Consider the following 25,288-nt stretch of genomic DNA (forward strand, 5'->3'; position numbering starts at 1 on the left):
GTTAGGGCTGGCTCAGGTTTATAGTTAGGGCTGGCTCAGGTTTATAGTTAGGGCTGGCTCAGGTCTATAGTTAGGGCTGGCTCAGGTTTATAGTTAGGGCTGGCTCAGGTTTATAGTTAGGGCTGGCTCAGGTTTATAGTTAGGGCTGGCTCAGGTTTATAGTTAGGGCTGGCTCAGGTTTATAGTTAGGGCTGGCTCAGGTTTATAGTTAGGGCTGGCTCAGGTTTATAGTTAGGGCTGGATCAGGTTTATAGTTAGAGCTGGCTCAGGTTTATAGTTAGGGCTGGATCAGGTTTATAGTTAGGGCTGGCTCAGGTCTATAGTTAGGGCTGGCTCAGGTTTATAGTTAGGGCTGGCTCAGGTTTATAGTTAGGGCTGGCTCAGGTTTATAGTTAGGGCTGGCTCAGGTCTATAGTTAGGGCTGGCTCAGGTCTATAGTTAGGGCTGGCTCAGGTTTATAGTTAGGGCTGGCTCAGGTTTATAGTTAGGGCTGGATCAGGTTTATAGTTAGGGCTGGATCAGGTTTATAGTTAGGGCTGGATCAGGTTTATAGTTAGGGCTGGCTCAGGTCTATAGTTAGGGCTGGCTCAGGTTTATAGTTGGTGCTGGTTCAGGTTTATAGTTAGGGCTGGCTCAGGTCTATAGTTAGGGCTGGCTCAGGTTTATAGTTGGTGCTGGCTCAGGTTTATAGTTGGTGCTGGCTCAGGTCTATAGTTAGGGCTGGCTCAGGTTTATAGTTAGGGCTGGCTCAGGTTTATAGTTAGGGCTGGCTCAGGTTTATAGTTAGGGCTGGCTCAGGTTTATAGTTAGGGCTGGCTCAGGTTTATAGTTAGGGCTGGCTCAGGTTTATAGTTAGGGCTGGCTCAGGTTTATAGTTAGGGCTGGCTCAGGTTTATAGTTAGGGCTGGCTCAGGTTTATAGTTAGGGCTGGCTCAGGTTTATAGTTAGGGCTGGCTCAGGTTTATAGTTAGGGCTGGCTCAGGTTTATAGTTAGGTCTAAGTTTTCTCGAATTTGGCTGGGGACTTCATTCTGTACTCAGGTAGACTCCACTGTATCTTTACATAACTAATACATTTTGATGATATATGAATGCTCTGAATCCCTTATAATGCACCTATTGAGACTGTAGGCCAGTGGGCTCTGACTCATGCCCACATTATGTATTTCTTCAGACATTTACAAGGATAGCAGTTCCCCTTACTTTATGGTATACATTAAATGATTGTTGTCAGAATGAAGAAAGATATACAAGTATTGCTACAGCTCTAACTAAAAAGATCCAATCAAATTATTAATAAAACTACAATATAGGTTTCCATTTCAGTGACATTTCTTAGGTAAACCACCCCTTGAAAGTGCTGCAAAATGTTACATTTAATAATCATGTTAATAAATAATAATAGTTATGTTGATTACATGCTAGAGAATGTTGGTGAGGGAAAAAAATTCCAAGAAATGAGTAAGAAGAGGGAGTTTTTTTCATGCATGCTATTAGCAGACTAAAGAGTTGAAACTAACCTGTTGTCCTTGTCTCCGTTCCAGAACACAGCGCTGTGTCCCTGCAGCTGGGACAGGAAGAGCTGCGAGTGGCTGTCACAGGACAAAACATACCTGAGGCAGGGGAAGCTGGGCTGCTGCATCTGCCTCACACACTGCATGGCCACCGGCCTCTGCACACACACACACACACACACACACACACGTTAACTAATATGTTCGACTGTTTTTTAAATTTTTTTTTATTATTTTTTTAAAGGCAAGAACTACAGTTATTACACTTAATTATTGCTTCCTGTTGAGTAAAACCAGTTGTACTGCTAGTTGAAAACTGAAAGTTGATTGCGCCACGCTAACTTATGGAGTTAGTAGATACGATTACATTTATTTATTTAAAAGATGCTAAATTTGAAATTCAGAGTATTATTTTAGCAGCAAACAACATTTAGCTATGTAAAGCATAGTTAACTATAGTGCAGAAACGTCTACCTGAGCAGAGACTTAACTCTCACTCTCCTACCAGAGGTGGAGGCACGGAAGAGTAGCACCCTCAGTTTAACTCACTGTTAACTGCTGCCGTTGTTTGCACTGTTCGTGCTGTTAGTACCGTTAGCTTCTAACCGCCGGATAGATATGCTCTGAATTTTGGATTTAGCTCTGTGTATGTACTTCTAGGATTCTTTTTTTGTTATCTGCAAATAGTTTGGTCCTGTCGAGCATTGCAGATACACATGCTATCTCTCCGCTGTTGGCAGTCACTTCTACTTTACCTGCCAGTGAGGAGCTAAACTGGTGTATTGCATGGCAGGTTCACTGTCCTATGTGACAAGGGCATGATCCTTCACAGGCTTCCCACCCGCCAAAATGACCAGTTCTAAAACTATGTCTTTGTGATGGCGGATGACAAGTTTTTCAGTATGTTTGTTAATAATGTCTTTCCATGGGTCTCCTTAACTACTAACTACCAGTACATTAGATCAGACTATTTCCTATAAAGCAGAGGAAACAGGGCAACTTCTGTGTTTTGACCAATCACTGCGTCGGCCAATTAAAATAGTGTGAACAAGGAGGGAGGCTCACCTTCTCAGGCTTGGTGTCCCAGCATTCAGTCAGCAGGCTGTGGAGGCAGTAGAACTGAACCTCCTCAGGACTGCCCAGCACTGGCCGGATGCCTTTGGAGAGCTTCTTCGCTATCTGGAGCTGGTGGTGACCCAGCACTGGCCTCCGTCCAGACAGCAGCTCATACAGCACCATACCATAGGAGAACATGTCCACCTTTAGAAAAAACAAGGAAGATCAGGTCAGGTTTCAGAGTCAGATCTGAGGTTATTAAGACCTCCAGTGTGTGGCTGGAGGTTATTCTATATCTTATTCCACAGCGCTTCTAGAGCTCATTGGTCTTATAACATTTTCTCACCAAATTAGCACAGATATATATATATATATATATATATATATATATATATATATATGTATTTTTTTTTAAACACTCGAAAACCTGCTAAAAGTTAGACTCATTTGAAGCTGTGAAGTTGCACCGGCCTCTGTTTTTATTCCTGTTCAACTTTATGGACGCGGCGGCACCAGAAGCAGAGTTAGGAACCAGAGACAATGTTACACTGGTTACTTCTTATTCTATATCTTATTCAGTCTCTTTCAAACTCTGTATCCAAAGTTGGTGACAGTTGAAGTAGTGGAAAGACTAACTAACTAACAAAGACAGTTTTGATGAGTCTTATTTTGTGTCCGTCTAGAGTTTAAATGAAGTGTGATGTACAACAATCAGTGAGGTATTTGTATACCTGTTGTCTGACGGCAGTGTGGTGGCTTTGAAGAGAGCGTATTATGTTTTGAAATAAATTATAGTAATTGTCAAAATCTCTGTTGAATTTGTTTCTGATATAATCACTTCAAAGTGCATCACATAGCATCACACCGGATAAGGGGGCCAAATTGAGCGTGTCCATCCCGGTGTCATTCTCCATCACTGCTGATCAGAGCTGGAGCAGAGTCATTGGTCCAGGGAATGAATACTGATTGTAACCTTTCCCACTGAAGACAAAAGCCAGATGTGTCTCCGTCCAGTGGGAAAGGGACTTTATATACTCAGGATTCAGAGTGCCTTGGTTTCTTCTCCTTGTTTACAATTGACTCCAGCACATTTGTTAAGTGTTACTAAAAAAAACTAAACAGTTTTACTTTTGGTTTGTAAAGTAAAGGCGATCACCACTTCATTCTTATCTAATCCTTGAAACCCATATCTGAGGACCAAAATACCCAAATGAATTCCTGTCTGAGTGGTCACAGATAACGGTGGGACGTCCCAGAATAACTGCAGAGGCAAACAGCACCGAACTACTTCTGTGGTGACATCACTTGGTAGTGGCTCCAGATATACTTGAGGTCTGTGGTATGCTATGGTGTCACAGGGGCTATGGCAAACATAGCATGGCATATTCATATAAGGAAGTCCTCCTGACCTCAATCTGACTAGTCTAGTTCTCACTCTTCATTATGTCCACAGTTTTTGTCCTTGCTAGAAAGACAAAGACTTGATCCTGTCATGCTGTAGTGCTTCAACCAAAATAACAAAGTCAAAATTAAACATACAAGTCATCACTATGAGGAACATGCATTTGATTAAGTTGTCATTTTACTAACCACGACTGTTTGGAACTGTTCCGGTCTAATTGTCCTTGGGTCCCTTTTTTTTTCTGGTTCTGCTTAGTTATCAATGGGTCTGTTTCAGGTTGGGTCAAAAAGTTTGGACTTGATTTGTTGAAGTCACAGTGCCATGTCAGCCAATCATGAGTACACGCATTGACCAGCACTCAGTCAGTGTTGTGCTACAGTACCCGCTGCTCTTTCACCAGAGAAGAGCTCCTGAACATCAGAGGATCAACTCTCATCATCAGTGGAATTATTGGAGGTTCTGATCAAAGGTGCCCTCAATAAGTGAAACGCCAAATGAGAGGCCAATGTGCCAGTGCGTTTGTACGCCTCTGCTGAGGAAAAAAAGAGACTTTTCTTCATCTTACGATTTGGAGCCGTGGCTTCGTGCTGGCAGACTTCCAGCTGTTTAGAGCGGATTGCGACACAGAGCTCTCCAGCAAAGTGAAAGGTGGAACTACCTGTTTCAACTGTAACAGTGGCTGGTATAATGATATTACAGTTACCTATCACACAGAGATTCTACAATTCTGCTGTAAAGAATATCTACCGCTACGCCTTTGCTTTTTCACACTGAACCAAACAGCCGCCCCAGTGTGTGATCTCAGATAGCATGCCGGCATCATGGGAGCAATAGAGGTGTGATGTTTAACAAACAGCAGCGGGCCCTCGTGGGACTTATAGTACAATTATGAATCACACTGTATTTCTTGGCAAGACCCGACCTGCGTAACTGGCTGACTCAGAAGATTAGGCAATGACCTGAGGTAGTTCGGGTCAGGATTCGTTTGTCAGGACATAGGACTTGAACAAATCGGGTTACCACGATCGAGGATGGACTTCTGACCAACCCTAGAATTGGGGGGGGGGGGGGATTCTGGCAACAAAAGCAGTGGGATTCATAATAACACGGCAGCGACTTGCATCCTAAACAATATGGCGGGTAAACTGAGTGATGAGCTCCTCTAGTCGGAGGTAAGGAACTCCCGGACCTCTTTATTTCCCCAAGTCGCTGCCATTCTCCGTGGTTGGCGCGCACAAATAACATCAAAACCTCATAACCGGTCTGCCGTGCTGGCTGTCCCTTTTTACACAGACGTCGACTCAGCTGTGTGACCATCTCTGCTGCCAGATCAGCTGCGGAACAACTCTTTCCTCTACCTTTCATCCAGAACCGTGAGGCGGAACGGGCTACAGTCTGTGTGAAAGGCGCTAGGAATTCTGCAGCACTGTTCTCCTGATCTGGAAACCTAAACTCACAGGAGGTGGTGTGTTTCATTCATACTGATTCTAGTGATTACATTGTAATTTATTTATTCTTTTACCTAATAGACAAAATCAGTTGTCAAACACTGTTTACACATGTCTAGGCCACTCTTCATTCATTACAATCTATGTTTTTTTGTCACTTAGTAGTAGTGATATTATCCAAGCCTATAAACAAATGGCTTGTAACAGCTTTCTAGTCGTGTTACTGTATATTGTCCAGATGCTCAACCGACAAACACTTACACATGTTCATTTTCTTGCCAAGACACCCACAGCTGGCAAACACGGTAACAGCCATGAAGCTGCTCTTCTTCATTTATTTTCCGACTACACTCTTCCTTTCCCACTCGCTCCATCATTTGTTCACTCTCCAGCCTAGTCTGCCTCTTATTAGAATAGTTAAACCTCGTTAAAAAGTGAGATTAATGGCCAGGAGAGAAGAAAAGGAGTTTGATTGGCTGAAGCCAGCAGATTCTATGGGAGAGGAGCTGATGGGCTTTTTTCTGCTCAGGGCCAATAAAACAGTAAGCTCTAGTAAAGCTAGCTTCCCCGGGGAGAAGAGGGGCCTTAATGTAAAGATAGCTTGTTAACGTAAAGATAGCTTGTTAACGTAAAGATAGCTTGTTAATGTAAAAGATAGCTTGTTAATGTAAAGATAGCTTGTTAATGTAAAAGATAGCTTGTTAACGTAAAAGATAGCTTGTTAACGTAAAGATAGCGTGTTAATGTAAAAGATAGCTTGTTAACGTAAAGATAGCTTGTTAACGTAAAGATAGCTTGTTAATGTAAAAGATAGCTTGTTAACGTAAAGATAGCTTGTTAATGTAAAAGATAGCTTGTTAACGTAAAAGATAGCTTGTTAACGTAAAGATAGCTTGTTAATGTAAAAGATAGCTTGTTAACGTAAAAGATAGCTTGTTAATGTAAAGATAGCTTGTTAATGTAAAAGATAGCTTGTTAACGTAAAAGATAGCTTGTTAACGTAAAGATAGCTTGTTAATGTAAAAGATAGCTTGTTAACGTTAGCTAGCCAGTGAATGTCATCCAATATTTTCATGTTATGAAATTCTAATGCTGGTAGGGTTGCACGATTATGGCCAAAATGGTAATCACGATTATTTTTGATCATAATTGAGGTCAAGATTTTTTATCACCATTATTCATTGATTTTTTCTTTTTAGGTTTTTGTATTGTACCTTCACATTTAAATAAACAGAGCACTGCTTTCACTTCCATATTTTGATTATATGTTAAGATGTTCACCATACTATTCTGTTGCAGCTGTTTATATTCCTTCTGCGCATCACTAATGTGGGTTAATGAGACGGGGTCAGTACCTTCTCATCATACACGATGCCTGGTCGGATCTCAGGAGCCTGGTAACCTGGTGTGCCCTCCACGCCCAACGCCCCCTCATGGAAGGTTTGTCGAGAGATGCCGTAGTCAGACAGCTTAATGTTAACTGGATGCTGCACCTGGAAAATGATACACAAATGAGTGAACAGGTAAGATAATACAAGTATGTCTTCAGTAGTTCAGTGGACTGTGAAAACAGCAGCGACAACACAGGAAATAAGTTCAGGACTTTATTGTCCTACCACTGAAAGTCTGATATGTTGATGTTATTTCATAAATACAATAGTCAATAAACCATGCATGTATGCTGTTATGGTAATCCATATACAGACCTCCAGAGACCACACCAGGATGTTGTCAGATTTGAGGTCACAGAAGATAATGCTCTTCCTGTGAAGGTACGCCAGTCCTGCTGCAATCTGATAGGCTACTCGGAAAGTTAGCATGTGACCAAGGGGCATGTACCTGGAGCCTACGATGAGAAAACATAGAAACCGGCTTTAGGACCAACTTCAGGTCAGAAGTGACAATGCCGAAATCTCTACGTGCCTTTGCGCTTCTCCTCCAGCACAATGTTGAGGCTGCCCAGGGGGGCCAACTGCAGGGCAAGGCACAGTGGATGGATGCTGATGCCCACCAGGGAGACAATGCAGGGATGCTGCAGAGAGTGCAACATACTGGCCTCCTGGCGAAACTCAGAGAAGCTCCGACAGGCATCTGCAGACTGCAGGTGTTTCACCATGGTGTCTGAGGCAAGAAAGAACGGAACGAGGGAGAGAACCAAAGTTTGCAAAAGGGATACTTTCAACGCAGAGAATAGATTTGTGCCCGAATGGCTGCTCCAGGAGCTCATATGGAATCAGTTCCAACTGCAAAGGGTCTACAGGCTTTATTCCATCTGTGTCCTCCTTTTACTCTCTATAACTATGGTGTTCCACACGTCTTTTTGTAAATATGAGGTGGGACAAGTGGGACAAAATAATCTTAACAAATCAGATGCCACAGAGCATCTTTGAAGAGAGACCAGAGTTACCATCCTACCCACCTCTTATCAAACCTTGACTGATGTGCCACATTTAGGTCATGTGACATTTCCATTAGCTGATGGGGGGCAGTTACAGCATTCCACTGGATACTACAGTGTGTGAATATGAATAATAGTTTAGCTGCCCCTTTGATTGACTCTGAGGTCAGACGGTGACAAAAGAATGCTATTCTACAACGTTAATTATCAGTACAGAATATTCAGGTAGCAGCTCCTCACTTTCTGCCAGTGTTAACTTTCCCTAGTTAAAGTGACAAACGTCGCCAACAGCAGATCATCTCAGCTGTCACTTATTCATGGTAATTCAGTGAGAAACTGATAACAGGTCAACTGTTTTCTGGGTAAAGTGTTCACTGCCAGCCGGTGTCTGTACTCAGCTCAGTTAGTCTTTCCTTCGTATCATATCAATATTCAGAGCCAGATAAACTAGATGGGGACATCCCTGGTAAGTAATGTCAACATAGGTAGTGTTAAAAGTTAAAGTGGCCGTGTAATACTGGCTTTCACTGCACAGTTAATATAAAAGCTGCTTCAGTACCTGTGTCACTGCTGATGGTCTGCTGTCGACACTTCTTGAAGTGGAAGCGTTTGACGGCCACCGGCTGGTTACGATATCGGGCTCTGTAGATGATTGTCCCACTGCCACCCTGACCAAGGATGTTATTCTCCTCCTCAGAGTACTCCAGCTGGGCCCTGTCTAAAAACAGCCTAACATACACACACGCACGCACACGCACAGCAACGATTAGACAGGTTGGAAAGAAACCTCCAGGTTAGCCACACTTAATTAGAAGAGAACACAAACTGAACAGTAAAATTGTTTGAGTTAGCATTCATCACACTTTATAGTCTCACTTCCTGCTTCAACTCTGTTCGAGCGCTGCTCTTACTGCAGTTGTGTGCACACTGTGTTCTTGTTCGATGAGGGAATATTAGCAAAGTTTCAGGTATGCTCACTTTCAGTTTGATTTCCAAATAAAGTGGTTTAGTTAATCTGGATAAACTGACCAACAACCAACAGCCTATCCCATATAGAGGGTCAGCTTCAGCTTGTTCAAATCCAGCTGCTTCATCCTGAAAAAGACATCTCACCAGTCCTCAGGTCCCTGAACTGGCTTCCAGTGTGTTAAAGAGTAGAGATTAAAGTACTACTGCCATGCCCTCAATGGTTTGGGACGGTTGACAAAGTCCACACTATAAATGGAGAAGTAGCATTTAGGTTCTCTGTGCCAGAGAGCTGGAACAAACGTCCAGAAGATAGAAGATTTGTCCCGACTTTGACTCCCAGATGAAAGGCCTTTATGTTCTCCACGGCCTTTGATTGAATGTGTCAGACTGTATTGTGTGTTTATTTTGAATGCATCATGTAAAGCACTTGACCTGCTGTTGGTCTGAAAAACTTCTTTTCTGGATCACACTTAGAAGAACCTCAGTTAACAGCCTCAAAGTTCACACAAAACAATGTACACAAATATATCTTGGGAAACAGTGACTTCTTGGAATGTATTGGCAAAGGGTCGAATTAAAATATTTTGATAATTGCCACAAAACAGTTGTATCGACAGCTGTACTTCAAAAACATCAGTATTGTAAAGTAAAGCCAATATTGGCAGAGGCTAATATAGACTGGTCTCACACTAAAGTGTGCTTATACTAGTATCCAGCTGTAAAAGTGGATGATGTTAGATGGTGGCATTCGTGTTTATACCAACATCCGTCTAACATTCTTTAAGAGCTCCATTACAACTTTACTAATATTTGGAGTGGCTGTTTAACTGTTTCCATGGGTCTGTGCTACTTTAAAAAAACAGAGATATTCTTGCCAAGTGACTGCCCACCCACACACAAGTGTGTATATGTGTGCAAATGTGTAGGACAAAGACATATATGAATATTTATTCCAAAAGTCTAGTGTCTGTGACAATCCTCCACAGAAATGAGCATAATAAGCCCTCTCATCCTCAAACTCGCCTCAGTCACACCCATCCTCAAAAAGTCTGGCCTTGACCCCGACATCCACAACAACTACAGACCCATCTCCAACCTCCCTTTTCTGTCTGAAATTCTGGAACGCACTGTTGCCCACCAACTAAAAACCCACTCGACTCAAACCAACTGTATGAACCATTTCAATCTGGATTCAGATCTCATCACAGCACAGAAACTGCCCTCATCAAAGTCACCAACAACCTTCTCCTCACCTTTGATGACCACTCCCTCAACATCCTGATACTGCTCGACCTCAGCACAGCCTTCGACACCATCAACCACTCCATCCTCCTTTCCCGTCTCGAGTCCTCCCTCCACATCACTGGCACAGCCCTCTCCTGGTTCAGATCATACCTCTCCGACCGTGAACAGTTCATTAGTATCAACAAATTCAAGTCTGACACAGCCCCAGTCTCTCAAGGTGTCCCCCAAGGTTCAGTACTCGGTCCCCTCCTCTTCATCCTCTACCTGCTCCCCCTTGGCGACGTCATACGACACCATGGTCTCCACTTCCACTGCTATGCTGACGACTCCCAACTCTACATCTCCACCAAATCCATCACCCCCACCACCCACTCCACCATCACAGATATAAAAACATGGATGCGACAAAAGTTAACTTTCTCAAACTCAACAGCGACAAATCTGAAATGCTTATCATCGGCCCCAAATCACTATACAAATCCCACCATAACTTCTCCCTCTGCATCGATGGCACCACTGTTCCTGCCTCCACACATGTCCGTCACCTTGGAATCATTTTTGATCAAACTCTCTCCTTCGAACGCCACGTCAATCACATCACAAAAACCGCCTTCTTTCATCTCAAAAACATCGCCCGTCTCCGCCCCTCCCTCTCCTCCGCAGCCGCTGAAACACTCATCCACGCCTTCATCACCTCTCGACTGGACTACTGCTGGACTGGGGGCAGCATCGGGCCTTCTCCATTGCTGCCCCCTCCCTCTGGAACTCCCTCCCCCAGCACCTCAGACATTCTCCATCACTCGCCACTTTCAAAACTGCACTTAAAACTCATCTATTTAAATCTGCTTTTAACCTCTGAAGCTATTTTGTTCTTATTGTAATTACTTCTATTGTTTCTGTTTTTACCATGTAAAGTGTCTTTGAGTACCTTTTAAAGCGCTATATAAATAAAATGTATTATTATTATTATTATAATAATAACTATATACACTAATATAACACTAATATATATTTGTCCTCATCTTTAATTGATCAGAAGCCTATCAGTGTGTATCTAACATTGATTCCAGCACTGAGCCTGGTCTCCACCAGCAGTGGAGTGAAGGTCTGATGTATTCAGCCACAGTACAGCTGTGCACTCACATGAGCTTTGACAACACTCAATCAATGTAGTTACATTTTCCATAAGTGGGAGCCTTGAAGCCCTGACTCCTAACAAGTTGCAGGTGAATGTCTAAAGAATGAGCTGTTACTCGTCTGTGTAGACAGCTGTATAAAAATGTGTCAGACGGATGTGAAGCGTGAATGAAACATGCCCATTGAAATGATCCATTAAATGGTTCGAGGTTACCGTGCAGGGAAGTCGGTCATGAACAGCTCTGGGACCAGCTCCTGGAGGGTGACGGGCTGGTCAGGGTGCCGAGGACACATGATGTGATCCTCCTCCACTGCAGCCAGCACACAGTCCTCCATGTCAAAGTAATGAACCCCGTCTCCTCCACCTGCTCCTTTCTCTCCGACCTGGCCGACCAGGCCGGCTACGAGCTCGGTCTGCTTCTGTTGGCTCAGTGAGGCACAGAGGGGACAGGGGGCGTACTGCTCTATGAGGAGACTCCCATCACTCTCACTGGCTGTCAAAGCTACAAGGGAGGACACATAGATACAAGACATGTACATCATCTGTTTATTGGAGAGCTGAAAACTTTCCTACATAATGGTACATAGAGTCGGGCCAGTCCTAGATTTTAAGATTACTACTATAATGACTTTTTCAGGTTATAATAACAGCTACATTTGTTACAAGTCCTCTTTGCTTTTACTACATTACAGAAAGCAGACACTGCAGCAGGTTCTGACCATGAACTGGACCTGCAGCAGGGAACTTTATGTTTGCAGTGGGCAAGCTCGCTATCTGGATATCCAGGAAAAATACGGTTAAGGGTGGATGATGTATAGATGGTGATGAGGTCATGAAGGGCCTTGTTGCTGCTCGTCTGAAGGTTGAACTGATCGCTATCAGACAGTGAATATTCTGGATACTTTCAGAGCGGTCACTTTTTTCACAGTTCACTTTTAAAGCTTGTTTGTCTGTGACTCCGGTTATTTCCTTCTTCTGACACAGTGGTGAAGAACACCAGGAGCAAATACCAGTTCATGTAAATAAAAAACAAATCATGACTGCGGTGTTAACTGCATGTCAAAGTAATAAGAGCACACAAGGCCAAATTGTCTCCTAAATAAAGTTTCCTTATGACAGGTTGCTGACAAGCAATGTAGCTTTTAAAAGTGATTTTTTTAAAACAGAGTCTTGCTCACTCCACATAAAACGCTCATTACTTCCAGCAAACTTCATGGAGAACAATGAGGGCAAAACGGCATCACTGATTTGTTTTAATCGAATATTCTCCGGTCTAGCTCTGCTAAAAACAACATTGTCTTCAACTTGTTCTTCTATTTTGTTCAACTGACGCTAGCAGTTTACATAACAGCCACTCGACTGTCATTACAGACATGTGAACTAAACACAGACACTTGCATCGTTCATGGACTCACAGCAGTAAATATAATTAAAATAATGTATTTTTCCATATGGCCACACACCTGATGGCTCACCGTCTTAAACATGCTACTTCACATCATCACTGAGGCCACTAGCATAGGACAGTTATCAGCATAAGGGACGGCTCTGCAGGTTGATGTCATTCTGTTTAGCAGTGAGAAGCTAGCAGTGTGCTAGATGATGAAGCTGTTTCCATTGTGGAATCTCGCACAATGACAGTCAAAGTTAGAGATACATTATGCTATGCCACTCTACTACCTCATCTCAAGAACGTTCCACCTCCACGATCCACCGTGGAAGCCTTGATACCAACACTCAGGAGCTCAGAACTAAGGTTGGTCAAAGACCCGACCAAAGTTTAGATATGAGGCTGAGATAAGGACACTAATTGATGGTGGATGTGTGGTGAAACTTCTTCCTGAGCAGGTGAATGAGTCTAAAGAGTCCTGATTTATACAGCGTCACTTAGTCACGCTCAATGGAAAACACAGGCTGATTTTCAATTGCTCATGTAACCAATGTGGCCTCTCCCTCTATGATAAGCTTCTACCAGAACTCGGTCCGGTTCTTCTGCGGTTCAGGGAGTATCCAGTGGCAGTGAGCGGTTACACACGTGTTACAACAGGTCCTCTTCCTCCCAAAGGACCAAACCCTGGCGGAACTTGCAGAGAGAAAGAGAACCAGATGTGTACCAGTGGCAGTTTTTCAATCCGGCACGACCAGCAGTCCAGCAGTGCAACGTTTGCACTTCAGAGACACGTGTAGAAATCAAAAAAGGAAAACTATGACACTGAAAGTCTTTGACGTAGTCCTTTTATGTTTTCTAACTGCCTTCAGAGTCCCCCTATAACACATTCAGCAAAGTTTCTGGTGGATAAAATGTGCCAGGTACTAGCTGATGGAGGATTCGAGATCCGGCAATAGGCCAGTAAAAAACCCATTTGCTATCTGGCCTTGAGCCTAATATGGCACTGGGATACAGATGAGTTCGGCTACAAGCTGAGACCGTGGGAGAGCCAACTTCCCACATTGAGGAACATCTACTGTGTGTTGGCAATACAGTATGATTACCTGGGCCCGATAATCCCCTTCACTAGAGGAGCAAAGGTCATAATGCAAAACCTTAGGGCAAAGAAAAGAGGCTGGAATGACTCAAACCTTCCTCCCGATCGCCTTAACACCAAGATTAACTGGGAGATTGAGCAGCCACAGTTAGCCAAAGGTTCCATCCCAAGAACTTTCACACCAACTGAGATGTGTTAGAGCAAGCAAATGGCTCTGTAAAAACAGAATCTTGTTGATTGTTGAAGTCTTTATTGGGACTAAAGTTTCAGAGATCCAGGAACTCCCCAAAGACAAGGAATACAAATGTGTGACTTTGCCAGCAAACCAGCTGATCATTTCAATTCTTCTCACAGGTGACGCAGAAGGGGCCGAAGAGTATAAAGGGTGGACTTACACTGCACCTTCCAACAGCCTCAGCCATAGATGCCACACCATTTTCTAACTTGGCAAAGTTGCTCAGGACCATGCAGCAGCCTCTAGACAGGCCGTCAGCCTCTAACCACACACATCAGCACAGTAACATCATCGATGATGCTTCGCTTCAACTACCGAGAGGATGCCAGAAGGAAAGTTTCCCAGAGGAGGTGAAAACTCTTGAATCTGATCATCAGGTGTAACCAAGCCGTAGACTAAGCTGTCTAGCACCAGAATGGGACAACAATCTCGTCTCATCCATGTTGCTGCTCCACACCAGTGCAGCAATTGCGGTCAGGTCAGCAGAAATCAAAGTAAATGGTAAATCAATTTTTCTAGACTTCTGACCACTCAAAGCGCTTTAACACTACATTTCATTCCCCCATTCTTTCACTGATGGCAGGGGCTACCAGGTGCCACCTGCCATCAGGACTCTAACCATTCATACCCATTCACACCCCACCGGTACAGCCTATGGGGGCCACTTAGGGTTAAGTGTCTTGCCCAAGGACACATCAACATGGACTGGAGCTGGGGTTCGAACCGTCGATCCTCTAATTGAAGGACAAGCTTGTCCTACCACTGAGCCACAGTCGCACCAAGTGAAAGGACATAACCTATGACTGCTACAACTGACAGCTATAACTGAGAACAGCATTTACAAAAGAAAGGAAGGCATTCATAGGAGTTGCTGTGCTTAATTCCCTCAGAAGTAGAAACAGCCTTCCAAAATCCAACTCCAAGTCGAAAAACGACTTTCCTTCCTCCGTGTCAACTCCTCTATCGGAGTCCCACTGTGGATGAAGTTACAGAGCCATAGTATGTGTCCCCACCAAGTTTAAGTGTCATTCCTTCAATATAAGCACTGGCATGTGTCAGAAATTCCCTATAATGTCCAGGTAGAACAATGGAACTAATGAACCTACCCACTTCCTGTGAACCAGTATGCCCTTGAAGTTGACTGAATACTAGCTCCGACCTGCTGTTTGCCATTATGTTTTTGACTCAAGTCTTCTACATATTTATCTAAAATATCCACTATGAGCTCCAACTATGAAAGAAAATGTCAAGATGTCTGGCCACTCCCTCATTACACTGGATACTGTAGCATGGAAACTGTTCAGGGTCTAAAACAGTGTTTAACAGGGCTGAGCATCTTTGAAACTTTAATACTGGTGCCAATATGATACCCGACTTTTGGAACAGATTCCAAAATAATTTGCTGAATATGAATACCTTTGACATACCATTATCCTCCCTTTAATAAACGAGTCAAACTTTTAAAATCAGACAATTGACTATAAAAACAATTAAAGCCGTATAAGCATGCAAAGCAGCAGCTGTGATCTTGTCAATGGTGCACGCTAACATGCACTAACAGCATGCATGGCCAACCCGGCTATGTCAACAAAGCAAAGATAGCACCACACACAGGGAGAGTGACTTCCTTCTCTGCTCAGGTAGACATTACTCCTCTAGATCTTTAGATAGCTAATAGCTGTGTGCTGCTATATTAATGCTCTGAATGTAGTATATTACTCTTTTATATAATCAAATCAAAGATAAACAAAACTATGAATTAAATAAGGAAATATCTGCTCAAAGATAAAGAATCTGAGCCAGTATTGAGAGCTTAATATCATGCACATAAGCAGAGAGCAGTGCACTGACCAGGGAACCACTGCTCAATCAGAGAGTTGACGTTGTCAGTGATGAAGGCCATGGCAGAGAAATCTCTCATATCTGACTGGCAGATAATCTTTATGCCTCCACTCTTCTTCCTCTTCCAGTTGACATCTGATGACTCCACGCTGCAGACGCACAAACACATGTCACAGGAGCTTTTATCTGCTTTCTGCACCTCTTAAAAAGCTTTTTACACAGAAGCTTATGTGGAGCAGAAAGAGCAGCAGGTACCTTTGATGCAGTTCAACATTCATTTTCTCTTCACTTTTATTAGTTGCATTTGAGATAGTCTACCCTCAGTGTTACAGTATGTTCTCATTCTGAACATCAGGCTTCATAATACTGCTGTCGTACATATAAAAGATGAGCAATTTTACAAAAATAAAAATCTTGTAGTATAAATGTAATGTAATTCTTAGCATTGAAAGGATTTGGACTGCAGCTTGGAAATGGAGGTAAGGATATTGAATCTCAGCTGTCTGACAGTATCCCGTTTGGTGCAGATTCTGAACAAAGACAGCTTGTTGTTAATGTTCACGACCTTCGGAAAAAGACTGTATTCTGTCAGAAATCCCCTGTAATGTCCAGATTGAATTGTGGGTTTCTGTGACCCAGTGTGGCCTTGAAGTTGACTGAAAACTAGCTCCGACCTGCTCCTTTCTGAGAGTCTAAATCTAACTGAAGCTCCAAACCCTTACATTTCTCCCACTCTTTATTTCCTCACTGAATGATTTGTCTCTCTTCATTACAGCCTACAACCTTCTAGCCCAAGCTCTGACCTGAGGTAGCCTCCATCAAAAGTGGCCAGCAGCCCCTCCTTCCAGTATATGGTCTGGCTGCGTCGGACTCTGAAGGTGCTGCAACGGTTCCTCTGCTGGGTTCCAGCAAAGCTGTAGATCACAGAGTTTCTGCTGCGTTGGCTCCTGATGTTTCTTTTGTGCTCAAATGACTGCACGAACACAACATTTCAGGGCATGAATGTAAAAAGCTGAAGGTTTGAAGGTACAATAGGTGAATGATGAGAATCTGCTGGTTTTAGTACCTGCAGGTCCATCTCTGTGAGGCTGATGAGCATCCTGGCAATTAAGCGCTCCCAAAATCCGGCAGGAACAAAGCTCATCTGAACAAGGCGCTGCAGGGTGTTGTTGGTCTGCTGACGAAAGCCATGGATGTCCATGGCTGGCTTGGGGGGAAGGAGGTGGGGCAGCAGATAGCTATAGCAAGAGGTAAGAAAAAGGAAGAACTCATTTAAAACTAAACTCTAAAACGTCAAGATTTGAAGAACCTTTAGGTATGCCATGCTACTTGGCACTAGCGCTAGAATTTCTTTGTTGTTTGCAGGTTTCTTTCACATGAGCTACTACTATCTTTAAGTGGTCGCTTATTTGTTGCTACCTGTTGAGACATAGCTAATTGTTATGTATTGTATCTAGCATATGGATGCTATGTAGTTGCTAAGGCATATGAAGTGCTTCCTATGTGGTAGTTAGTTGGTTGCTAAGTGTTTGGTAGGGTAATAACTGTCTTTAAGGTAGTTGCCCTAATGTCTTCAGGTTGTTACTCAGGTGTGTGTGATGCTTAATAGTGCTTTTACAGTTGGCTTGTTGGGGTTGTCATTGGTGTTTGCTAGAGCATCATGAGGCGGTTACTAGGCAGGTGTATGGTGCTCAGGGTAGTTGCCTAAGTGTTGCTAGGTTGTTGCTAAGGTGAATGGGTTGGTTGCTATAGTGAATCTAGTGGTTAGTTGGATGTGAGGGAGTTCTGCATGGCTACCAGTGCTGCATCTTTTGATGGAGTGAACTGTGTGGTGTAGAAACAGTGGGTCAAGCTTTGAGGCAAAGACAAGACATCATAGAATGGGACATATGCTTGAATTGGCTTTCTACTAGAACAGTAATGTGTGTGCTTTGTGGAGCAAAAATGCCAAAATGTACAGGGAATCACCATTTGTTTCAACTGAGTATCAATTAGTAAAAAGACAATATTTTACCTGCCACTGGCCACAGGAAGAGCGATCTCAAACTTGGCTAGAAACTGGAAATACTGTTCCTCTGTCTGCGGGGTGAACCCTGTTCCTGCCAGTAGCATCTGCAGAACAGACATCATCATACATATCACAAAATGAAGTCGGTATCATCGTCAACACACAAAACAACGTGTTTCAGTTGTTTCCTGAGTCTCACCCTAAGGTCTTCCGCACGGATCACTCCATTCCTGGCTACAGAGCGAGAGGACTTGAGGTGCATGATCCTCTCCAGACATTCTGACAGCCACACAGGACACAGGAAGTAGAGGGTACAAAGGCCATGGCTGGTGTCGGGGAAGTGCAGCAGGGTCCCCGTCTCAATTAAGAAGCTGATGGCTGAAGGTAGTGCAAAGAAGAAGAGAGCCATTAGCATGGAATGTCCTCATGAATGGTGTAGTGAAGAGCGTAGAGATATATACTTCCATAACAAATGACTCCAGCGGTCACCCAGCCTTCTGTTTGTATCCACATGTGCAAACAAAGCACACAATCTCTGTATACCAGCTCATTTTGTAACTTCAGTACTAAGTATTTAACCAGTAAGTACTGTGCATGTTGAATGTTCAGTAAAACACAAATAACAAAGAAAAGAGCAATTAGAACCATGTGTCAGAGAAAAGACAGTAGCACGTATATATTTCACAAGTGATGCTGATATGATGCCGTCATATGTGTAGACATTAGGGATGCAACGGTTTGTGTATTCGTATTGTATGGGTCAAGCTCTTGTGCACCCAGCCACAAGCACAATATGCAGATAAGAACTCAAAACTAACTGTTAAAAGTGGTCGTCAGGCTGTTAACCAAGCATCAGCTTTGGGTTGTTGAAAGTGAAAATATAGTTGCCATTGTTAGTCACCACTGATGTGTTGTAGAAGACAAGTTCGGACTGGGCCAGTTGACTAAGTCTAAACTAGTGACTCCGGTTGAATTCTTTGCTTGAAAAGTAAATTCTATTGCAAGGATCTGGACCCAGGACTTAAAACCAATTCGATTTTCACGGAGCGCCTCTATTTTAACCGGAGCTGCTTTTCCAGTATTTACGGCACTTGTTCAGCGGTGCAGGAAAAACACCGACCAATGCGTTGTGAATCACATCACCTGATGAAGCTCAGCCAATCAAATATGAGTATTCTGACACGTTTCCTGACTCGAGTGAGATGTACACACACCGTGACACACGGGGGAGAGACGAGGAAAGAGAACGAGGAGCAGGACAATGATTACGGTAGTCAAAGAAGTTATTTCACATGACGATCTCCAAAGAGAGAAACGTGTTCAGAGAGACCAGAGTCTTTAACCATTAATGAACAGACTCTTATAGGTTAATTCTTCCCACAGACAGTTTAAAACCAGTGTGTCTCATGTGTTTAGAGACCGTGACGATTATTGAAAGCGGTAAATGAAGCGCCACTACGAGACAAAGCACAACTCTTGAGAGCAAACGCACCCACTCACATCTGATATGAAGTCCCCAGTATGATCAGAATCCTAACACATGAATTCACTGTTCAATGATGTTCACAGAGAGAATAGAGCTGAAACAAGTGGTTTAATAACCACAGATAAACTCCGTGCACACTAATTGTTCTTGTTAGAAGATGATAAAAATGTGGCTTTTTGATTGACATCACTTCACACTTGAATGAACTGAATTTAAAGCTGCAGAACAATTCAGTGAAATACATTTTTCTAAAATGAATTACTTTATTTTAAAGATGCACATTTTTCAAAATTGTATTTATGTATTTCTATGTATTATTTATAATCCATCCAGTTAAATTTGAAAACTGAGAATAATAATTGTTAAAATATAATTGATACTTTCTATATATATATATATATATATGGCACTAAATAGAGCAATTTAGATATTATTTTAATGTTCCGGACCTTTGCACGAGATTTTCTCAATCTGGACCTTTTGGAATTTGAATTGAAGACCCCTGCTCTATTGCATCGAACTCTGCCTGATTCCAGTGCTTTCTTGAAACATCATCGGGAGACCAATAGGTATTAATTATAGAATAAGAAAGAGATGGAGCAGTAGTTTAGACTTCATCGACTGGCCCAGTCTGATCTTCTTTTCTCTTTGTATGAGGTACTTATCCATAGTCAGAGCAAAGTTATGCACTGCTGTGGACGGGGGAAGCATTAAAGTGTGTTTTAGACATCTAAAATAATCCATAACCACAGAACTATGTTGACAGAAACAGTATAGATACGTTTTCACTTTCAGTTCAGTTCCATGTCGAAAAATATTCTAAATACATACATAAATACAAACACTTAAAGTGATTTGATCTCCTTTGAGAATGTCCCCAGCAGCACATCGCTCTGCTCCTGTGATGCTTTCTGTTTATCGGGGCTGTGCCGACAGCCATCTACTGTAGTAATACACGGACTATGGACAAGTAGCTCATACATCTAACGCAACAAATATGACAAATGTATTTATTTTGTGTGCACGTTTGCTACATTTGGCTGTTAGCTAGAATTGGTTGCCAGTTTCTCAAGCTGGAAGCCATTACTGTCGAGCCCTAAGCTTTGCCCGGAGACCTTTAGCCGTATGCTGCTTGCAACATGCGCACAGGTTAGCACAAGCTGATTGGCGTGTATGAGAGTTGTGTATAAGAGGACGGAGTGTTGGCGTAGCTCCACTGTTGTAGGTAATGTGAATGGAAACACATCCAACATTATGCACCTGGGTGTAGCCCCTCTCCAGCCCAATCACTGACAAACACAGGGCTGTCTGAGGGTGCTTTTGTGAGGCTAACCAAAGTAAAAGGAAAGCTTTCACAAAGAAATGCTGGAAATACACTTTTGTAGAAGGAAATCATTTAAGGTTACAAAAAAAAACAAGTCAAACAAATGACTTTCAAATCTAGGTGCTGAACAAGCCACAGTACCAGTCTGCAGGTCCTCATAGTCTCTGATGTCACTTCCTGGGTTCTGTTCAATGATGCGGTCCAGCTGGTCATCAGTTAGGTATAGGACCTCCCCCTCAGCGTCTCGCCTCTGCTTCTCCGTTATCACTGCTTCCTGAAGTGTCAGGTAGCTCCTGGGGATCTGGTGGAGGAAATAATGGTCAAATCTGTCTGTGATTTAGAACAACATCAGGAAGTTCTTGATAGTTTTGAGTCTTTCTGACCAAATAGCTCCAGGAACTAACCACAGGAACTACTGTACTAAGCTCCTCCAGTACATTTGTACAAAAGCCACAACAATAAGCCTTTGTATGGTGTCGGTGCCATGTTTGATACATGTGGGTCATATTGTTGTTTTTACTGTTGCCTGACTATGTGTGTGACTATGGGTGTAGGGCTTGACCGTGGCCTGGAGATAGGAAGGAGCGATAGGAAGGATGCGAGCTCTTACAGGGAGCCAGTGTAGAGAACGGAGAAGGGAAGTTGTGTGGGAGAACTTGGGGCGATTGAACACCAGGCGAGCTGCAGCTTTCTGGACAAGCTCCAGAGGTCTGATGGCCGACGCCGGGGCTCCGGCAAGTAGTGAGTTGCAGTAATCCAGGAGGGAGATGACAAGAGCCTGGATTAGCACCTGCGCCATCTCATCAGTGAGGAAGAGGCGAATCCTCGTGATGTTGTAGAGCAGGAATCTGCAGGAGTGTGTAACCGATGCAATGTTTGCTGAGAACGACAGTTGGTCGTCCAGCGTCATCCCCAGATTCCTCTCAGTCCGAGTTGGCGTCACCACGGTTTCATCAATGGTGATGGACAGGTCTCGGTGCAGGCAACCCTTCCCCGGGAGGAACAGTAGCTCGGTTTTCCACTTCGAGATGTCAGCCAAGCACGAAGCGATGCGTGCCTCCACTTGAGTGTCACGTAAGGTAAGGTCTGATTGTTTTTTTATTTATTTTATCGAACGGTTATTTAATATGTATTTAACACATATTTAATAGTAAACAATATATGTTTTTTGAACATAAAGGCATGTAAACACGTTCTAGTCGAAACCCAATATACCATTATGAACCTGAAAAATGTGCATGGTATGTCTCCATTAAACTATTGAAAACATATTGGATCATTTTAAGAAAGCTTTGTCTTTAAGCTCTGTCAGTGATAGAAGTATGTAAGCAAACAGCTTCTCCCCGTTGGTCCAAACTCTCTCTACACAGAGTGTGGAGCGTCCCAGTCACACGCTCTCACTCACCAGTCTGCCCAGCAGTTTACTGCCACAGGCTGAGCTGCTGCTGTCTTTCATGGAGAGAGCCACCTGGTAGATCAGCTTCTTCAGCCCATCCACACCCTCCAGGGTTTTACAGGACACTTCACTGAGAACCAAGACACAGACACACAGACACAGAGACACACAGACACACACACACACACACACACACCAGACAGATGAACAGATGTTCTGAAAAGCTGATACTAGTGCCAACTGGCATTAAGCTTAAACAAACCATGAAAAGTCAAATGTGTGCTTACTACAGGTGTTTCCAGGTGATGTCAGGGTAGCCGGTGGCTCGAGCCCCTGACGGGGATCGGCACAGAGCCAGAACATAAGCTCTCAACGTGGCCAGTCTTTCAGTGCGAAACTTGGTGTCAATGAGATCCAAATGTGTTCCCACAACCACCACGGCAGAGTTGTGTGCTCGCGCCTACAAGCCACAACACACAGGAGCCAACATGTTTATAGAACATCCTCTTCTTATGTTCTTCCTCAGCAGATGGAGTTTGGTTGAGTTGTCATCATATGACCCAAGTATGGAACTTTGGTCACATGAAAATGAATGCTTCCATACTAATAAACATTTTTGTGTAAAAAAATAATTCCTCACATGCTGTTTTAGCCAGCATATGCACTTGGTCAGATGTGTCAATCGTTAACACTCACTTTTTATCATTAGTGCCTACAGAGAAATGAACTCGGGGGCAAACACCTGATTGAAATGAGTTTAACACATAAACAGAAGCCTGAAGCCATAATTAAACTTCCAACAGTGACATTTCTGACATTCCTACCACTCACAAACTCAGCCGTTCCTAACTGAAGTTTGCAACTTGTCATACTTAGTATGGGTTAAAAGGAGCGGTTCAATTTCACTGTGTTGTGTTGTCTACGATGTATGACATAATAAAAACATGTAACATATAGCTGAACTTTATTCATTGTAGGATGACTTATATGTATTTACAGCGGGTAAAATAAGTATTGAACACGTCACCATTGTTCTCAGTAAATATATATCTCAAGGTGCTATTAACGTGAAATTTTCACCAGATGTCGGTAACAACCCAAGTAATCCATATATATATACAAAGAAAACCAAACAAATAAGTTCAGAAATTAAGTTATGTGTAATAAAATGGAATGACACAGGGAAAAAGTATTGAACACATGAAGAAAGGGAGGTGCAAAAAGGCATGGAAAACCAAGACACCAGCTGACGTCTATCAGTCATTAGAAAGCCCTCCTGCCCCTTGTCAGTGCAAATTAATATCAGCTGGTTCAGTCCCAACTGATGGCCTATAGAAAGGTGTCTCATTACCAAGGTGTCACACAAGAAACATCTCATGATGGGTAAAAGCAAAGAGCTCTCTTAAGACTGTCGCAACCTTATTGTTGCAAAACATACTGATGGCATTGGTTACAGAAGGATTTCTAAACTCCTGAAAGTTCCAGTGAGCACTGATGGGGCCGTAATCCGGAAGTGGAAAGAACATCATTTCACCATAAACCGGCCACGACCAAGTGCTCCTCGCAAGATTTCTGACAGAGGAGTGAAAAGAATTATCAGAAGAGTCGTCCAAGAGCCAAGGACCACTTGTGGAGAGCTTCAGACAGACCTGGAATGAGCAGGTACAATAGTTTCAAAGAAAACAAGTAATGCACTCAACCACCGTGGCCTGTATGCACGCTCACCACGCAAGACTCCACTGCTGAAGAAAAAGCATGTTGAAGCTCGTTTAAAGTTTACTGCACAACATTTAGACAAGCCTGTGAAGTACTGGGCCCTGGAATGACTCTACCTGTGTTAACTAATGTGGAAAAATTGCTTCACCAGGGAAATGTGTACAAATTTATTTCTAAAATGTACTCCATGTTGCTGAATGAGGGCCCAAAACCAGGAGTACACAGATCCAGGATGAGATGGGAATCAGACTTGAATATAACAATTGATGAAGAACTCTGGTCAGATTTGTGCCAGAACAGTTTATCAGCAACGGTTAATGCCGGTACAGACTTGTTCATTATAACTTTCTTCATCAGCTGTACCTCACCCCACAGAAGCTACATAAATCCAAACCTGAATTGTCAGAAATGTGTTTCAGATGTGGTATAGAGGTCGGCTCCTTCCTACACTGTACCTGGCTTTGCACAAAGGTGAGGTCCTTTTGGTATGACTTTTGTAATACAATAACTAAGATCACAGGGGTTACCTTTCCATTAGATCCTGAGCTATGTTTACTGGGAAACTTCTCAACTCTCAACAGGTGTTTAACGAAGCTCCAAATTAAACTTGCAGAAATTGCTTTGTGTGGCCAGGAAATGTATCGCAATGACGTGGAAGTCTGATTCCCCCACTCTCATGGACAAATGGTCTGTGGAAGTGAACAGTTGTATTCCTCTTGAAAAGATTACATATAGTCTCAGAAAGAGATATCATTTATTTTAGAGCTCTGATTTACAATATACACTGTCATTGCAGTCTCTTTGTGCTGTGTCACTTTATGCACCAACTTAATTTTTTTATTTGGGTGGGGGGAATTATTTATTTGCTAAATTTTATTTCATCTATTTGTGTTTTTTTCTTTCTTAACTTGTTATGTACTTTTTTGTAATGTTTAATCTACTGTGTTCTGTATGCTCTCTTGCATTGTTAAAATACTTGGAAAAATAAAATATTCCAAAAAAAAAAAAAGCCTGAAGTACTGGGAGAATAGAGTCTGGTCAGACGAGACCAAACTTGAACTCTTTGGATGCCATAATACACACCATGTTTGGAGGTCAAATGGCACTGCACATCACCCCAACAACACCATACCAACAGTGAGGTTTGGAGGTGGGAGCATCATGGTGTGGGGCTGTTTCTCAGCATACAGCACTGGAAAAATGTACCGAGACATTCTTGATAAAAATCTGCTGCCATCTACCAGGATGATGAAGATGAAACGAGGGTGGACATTTCAGCACAACATTGATCCCAAACACACAGCCAAGGAATTCAGCTGACTTGAATCCAATAGAAAATCTATGAAAGAACTAAAGATCAGAGTTCATAGAAGAGGCCCACGGAACCTTCAAGATTTGAAGACTGTTTGTGTGGAAGAATGGACCAAAACCACACCTGAGCAACGCATGCGCCTAGTTTCTCCAAACAGGAGGCGTCTTGAAGCTGTCATTACCAACAAAGGCTTTTGTACAAAGTATTAAATATATTTCAGTAAGCGTGTTCAATGTGCCATTCCATTTTATTACACACAACATAATTTCTGAAATTATTTGTTTGGTTTTCTTTGTATATATATGGATTACTTG

General features: G+C 42.8%; 1 protein-coding gene across 4 annotated transcripts in view; it reads right to left on the bottom strand.

The window, feature by feature from the left end:
* Positions 1-25,288, bottom strand: part of lrrk1 (leucine-rich repeat kinase 1) — a 97,891-nt gene that overhangs the window by 23,360 nt on the left and 49,243 nt on the right. For all 4 annotated transcript variants that reach the window (XM_076090908.1, XM_076090909.1, XM_076090907.1 and 1 more), the window contains 15 exons: positions 22,234-22,406; positions 21,956-22,076; positions 20,692-20,851; positions 17,940-18,118; positions 17,747-17,844; positions 16,799-16,970; positions 16,536-16,705; positions 15,742-15,881; positions 11,383-11,671; positions 8,377-8,546; positions 7,343-7,540; positions 7,126-7,265; positions 6,775-6,912; positions 2,579-2,773; positions 1,520-1,671 (listed from right to left, as the gene is read on the bottom strand). In XM_076090908.1, coding sequence (XP_075947023.1) covers positions 1,520-1,671; positions 2,579-2,773; positions 6,775-6,912; positions 7,126-7,265; positions 7,343-7,540; positions 8,377-8,546; positions 11,383-11,671; positions 15,742-15,881; positions 16,536-16,705; positions 16,799-16,970; positions 17,747-17,844; positions 17,940-18,118; positions 20,692-20,851; positions 21,956-22,076; positions 22,234-22,406 — 2,495 coding nt within the window. The remainder of the gene's footprint in view (positions 1-1,519; positions 1,672-2,578; positions 2,774-6,774; positions 6,913-7,125; positions 7,266-7,342; positions 7,541-8,376; positions 8,547-11,382; positions 11,672-15,741; positions 15,882-16,535; positions 16,706-16,798; positions 16,971-17,746; positions 17,845-17,939; positions 18,119-20,691; positions 20,852-21,955; positions 22,077-22,233; positions 22,407-25,288) is intronic.

Source organism: Anarhichas minor, unplaced genomic scaffold, assembly GCF_050575085.1.
Source record: "Anarhichas minor isolate MPS153535 unplaced genomic scaffold, ASM5057508v1 ptg000013l, whole genome shotgun sequence".
In the NCBI taxonomy this organism is placed as follows: Eukaryota; Metazoa; Chordata; class Actinopteri; order Perciformes; family Anarhichadidae; genus Anarhichas; species Anarhichas minor.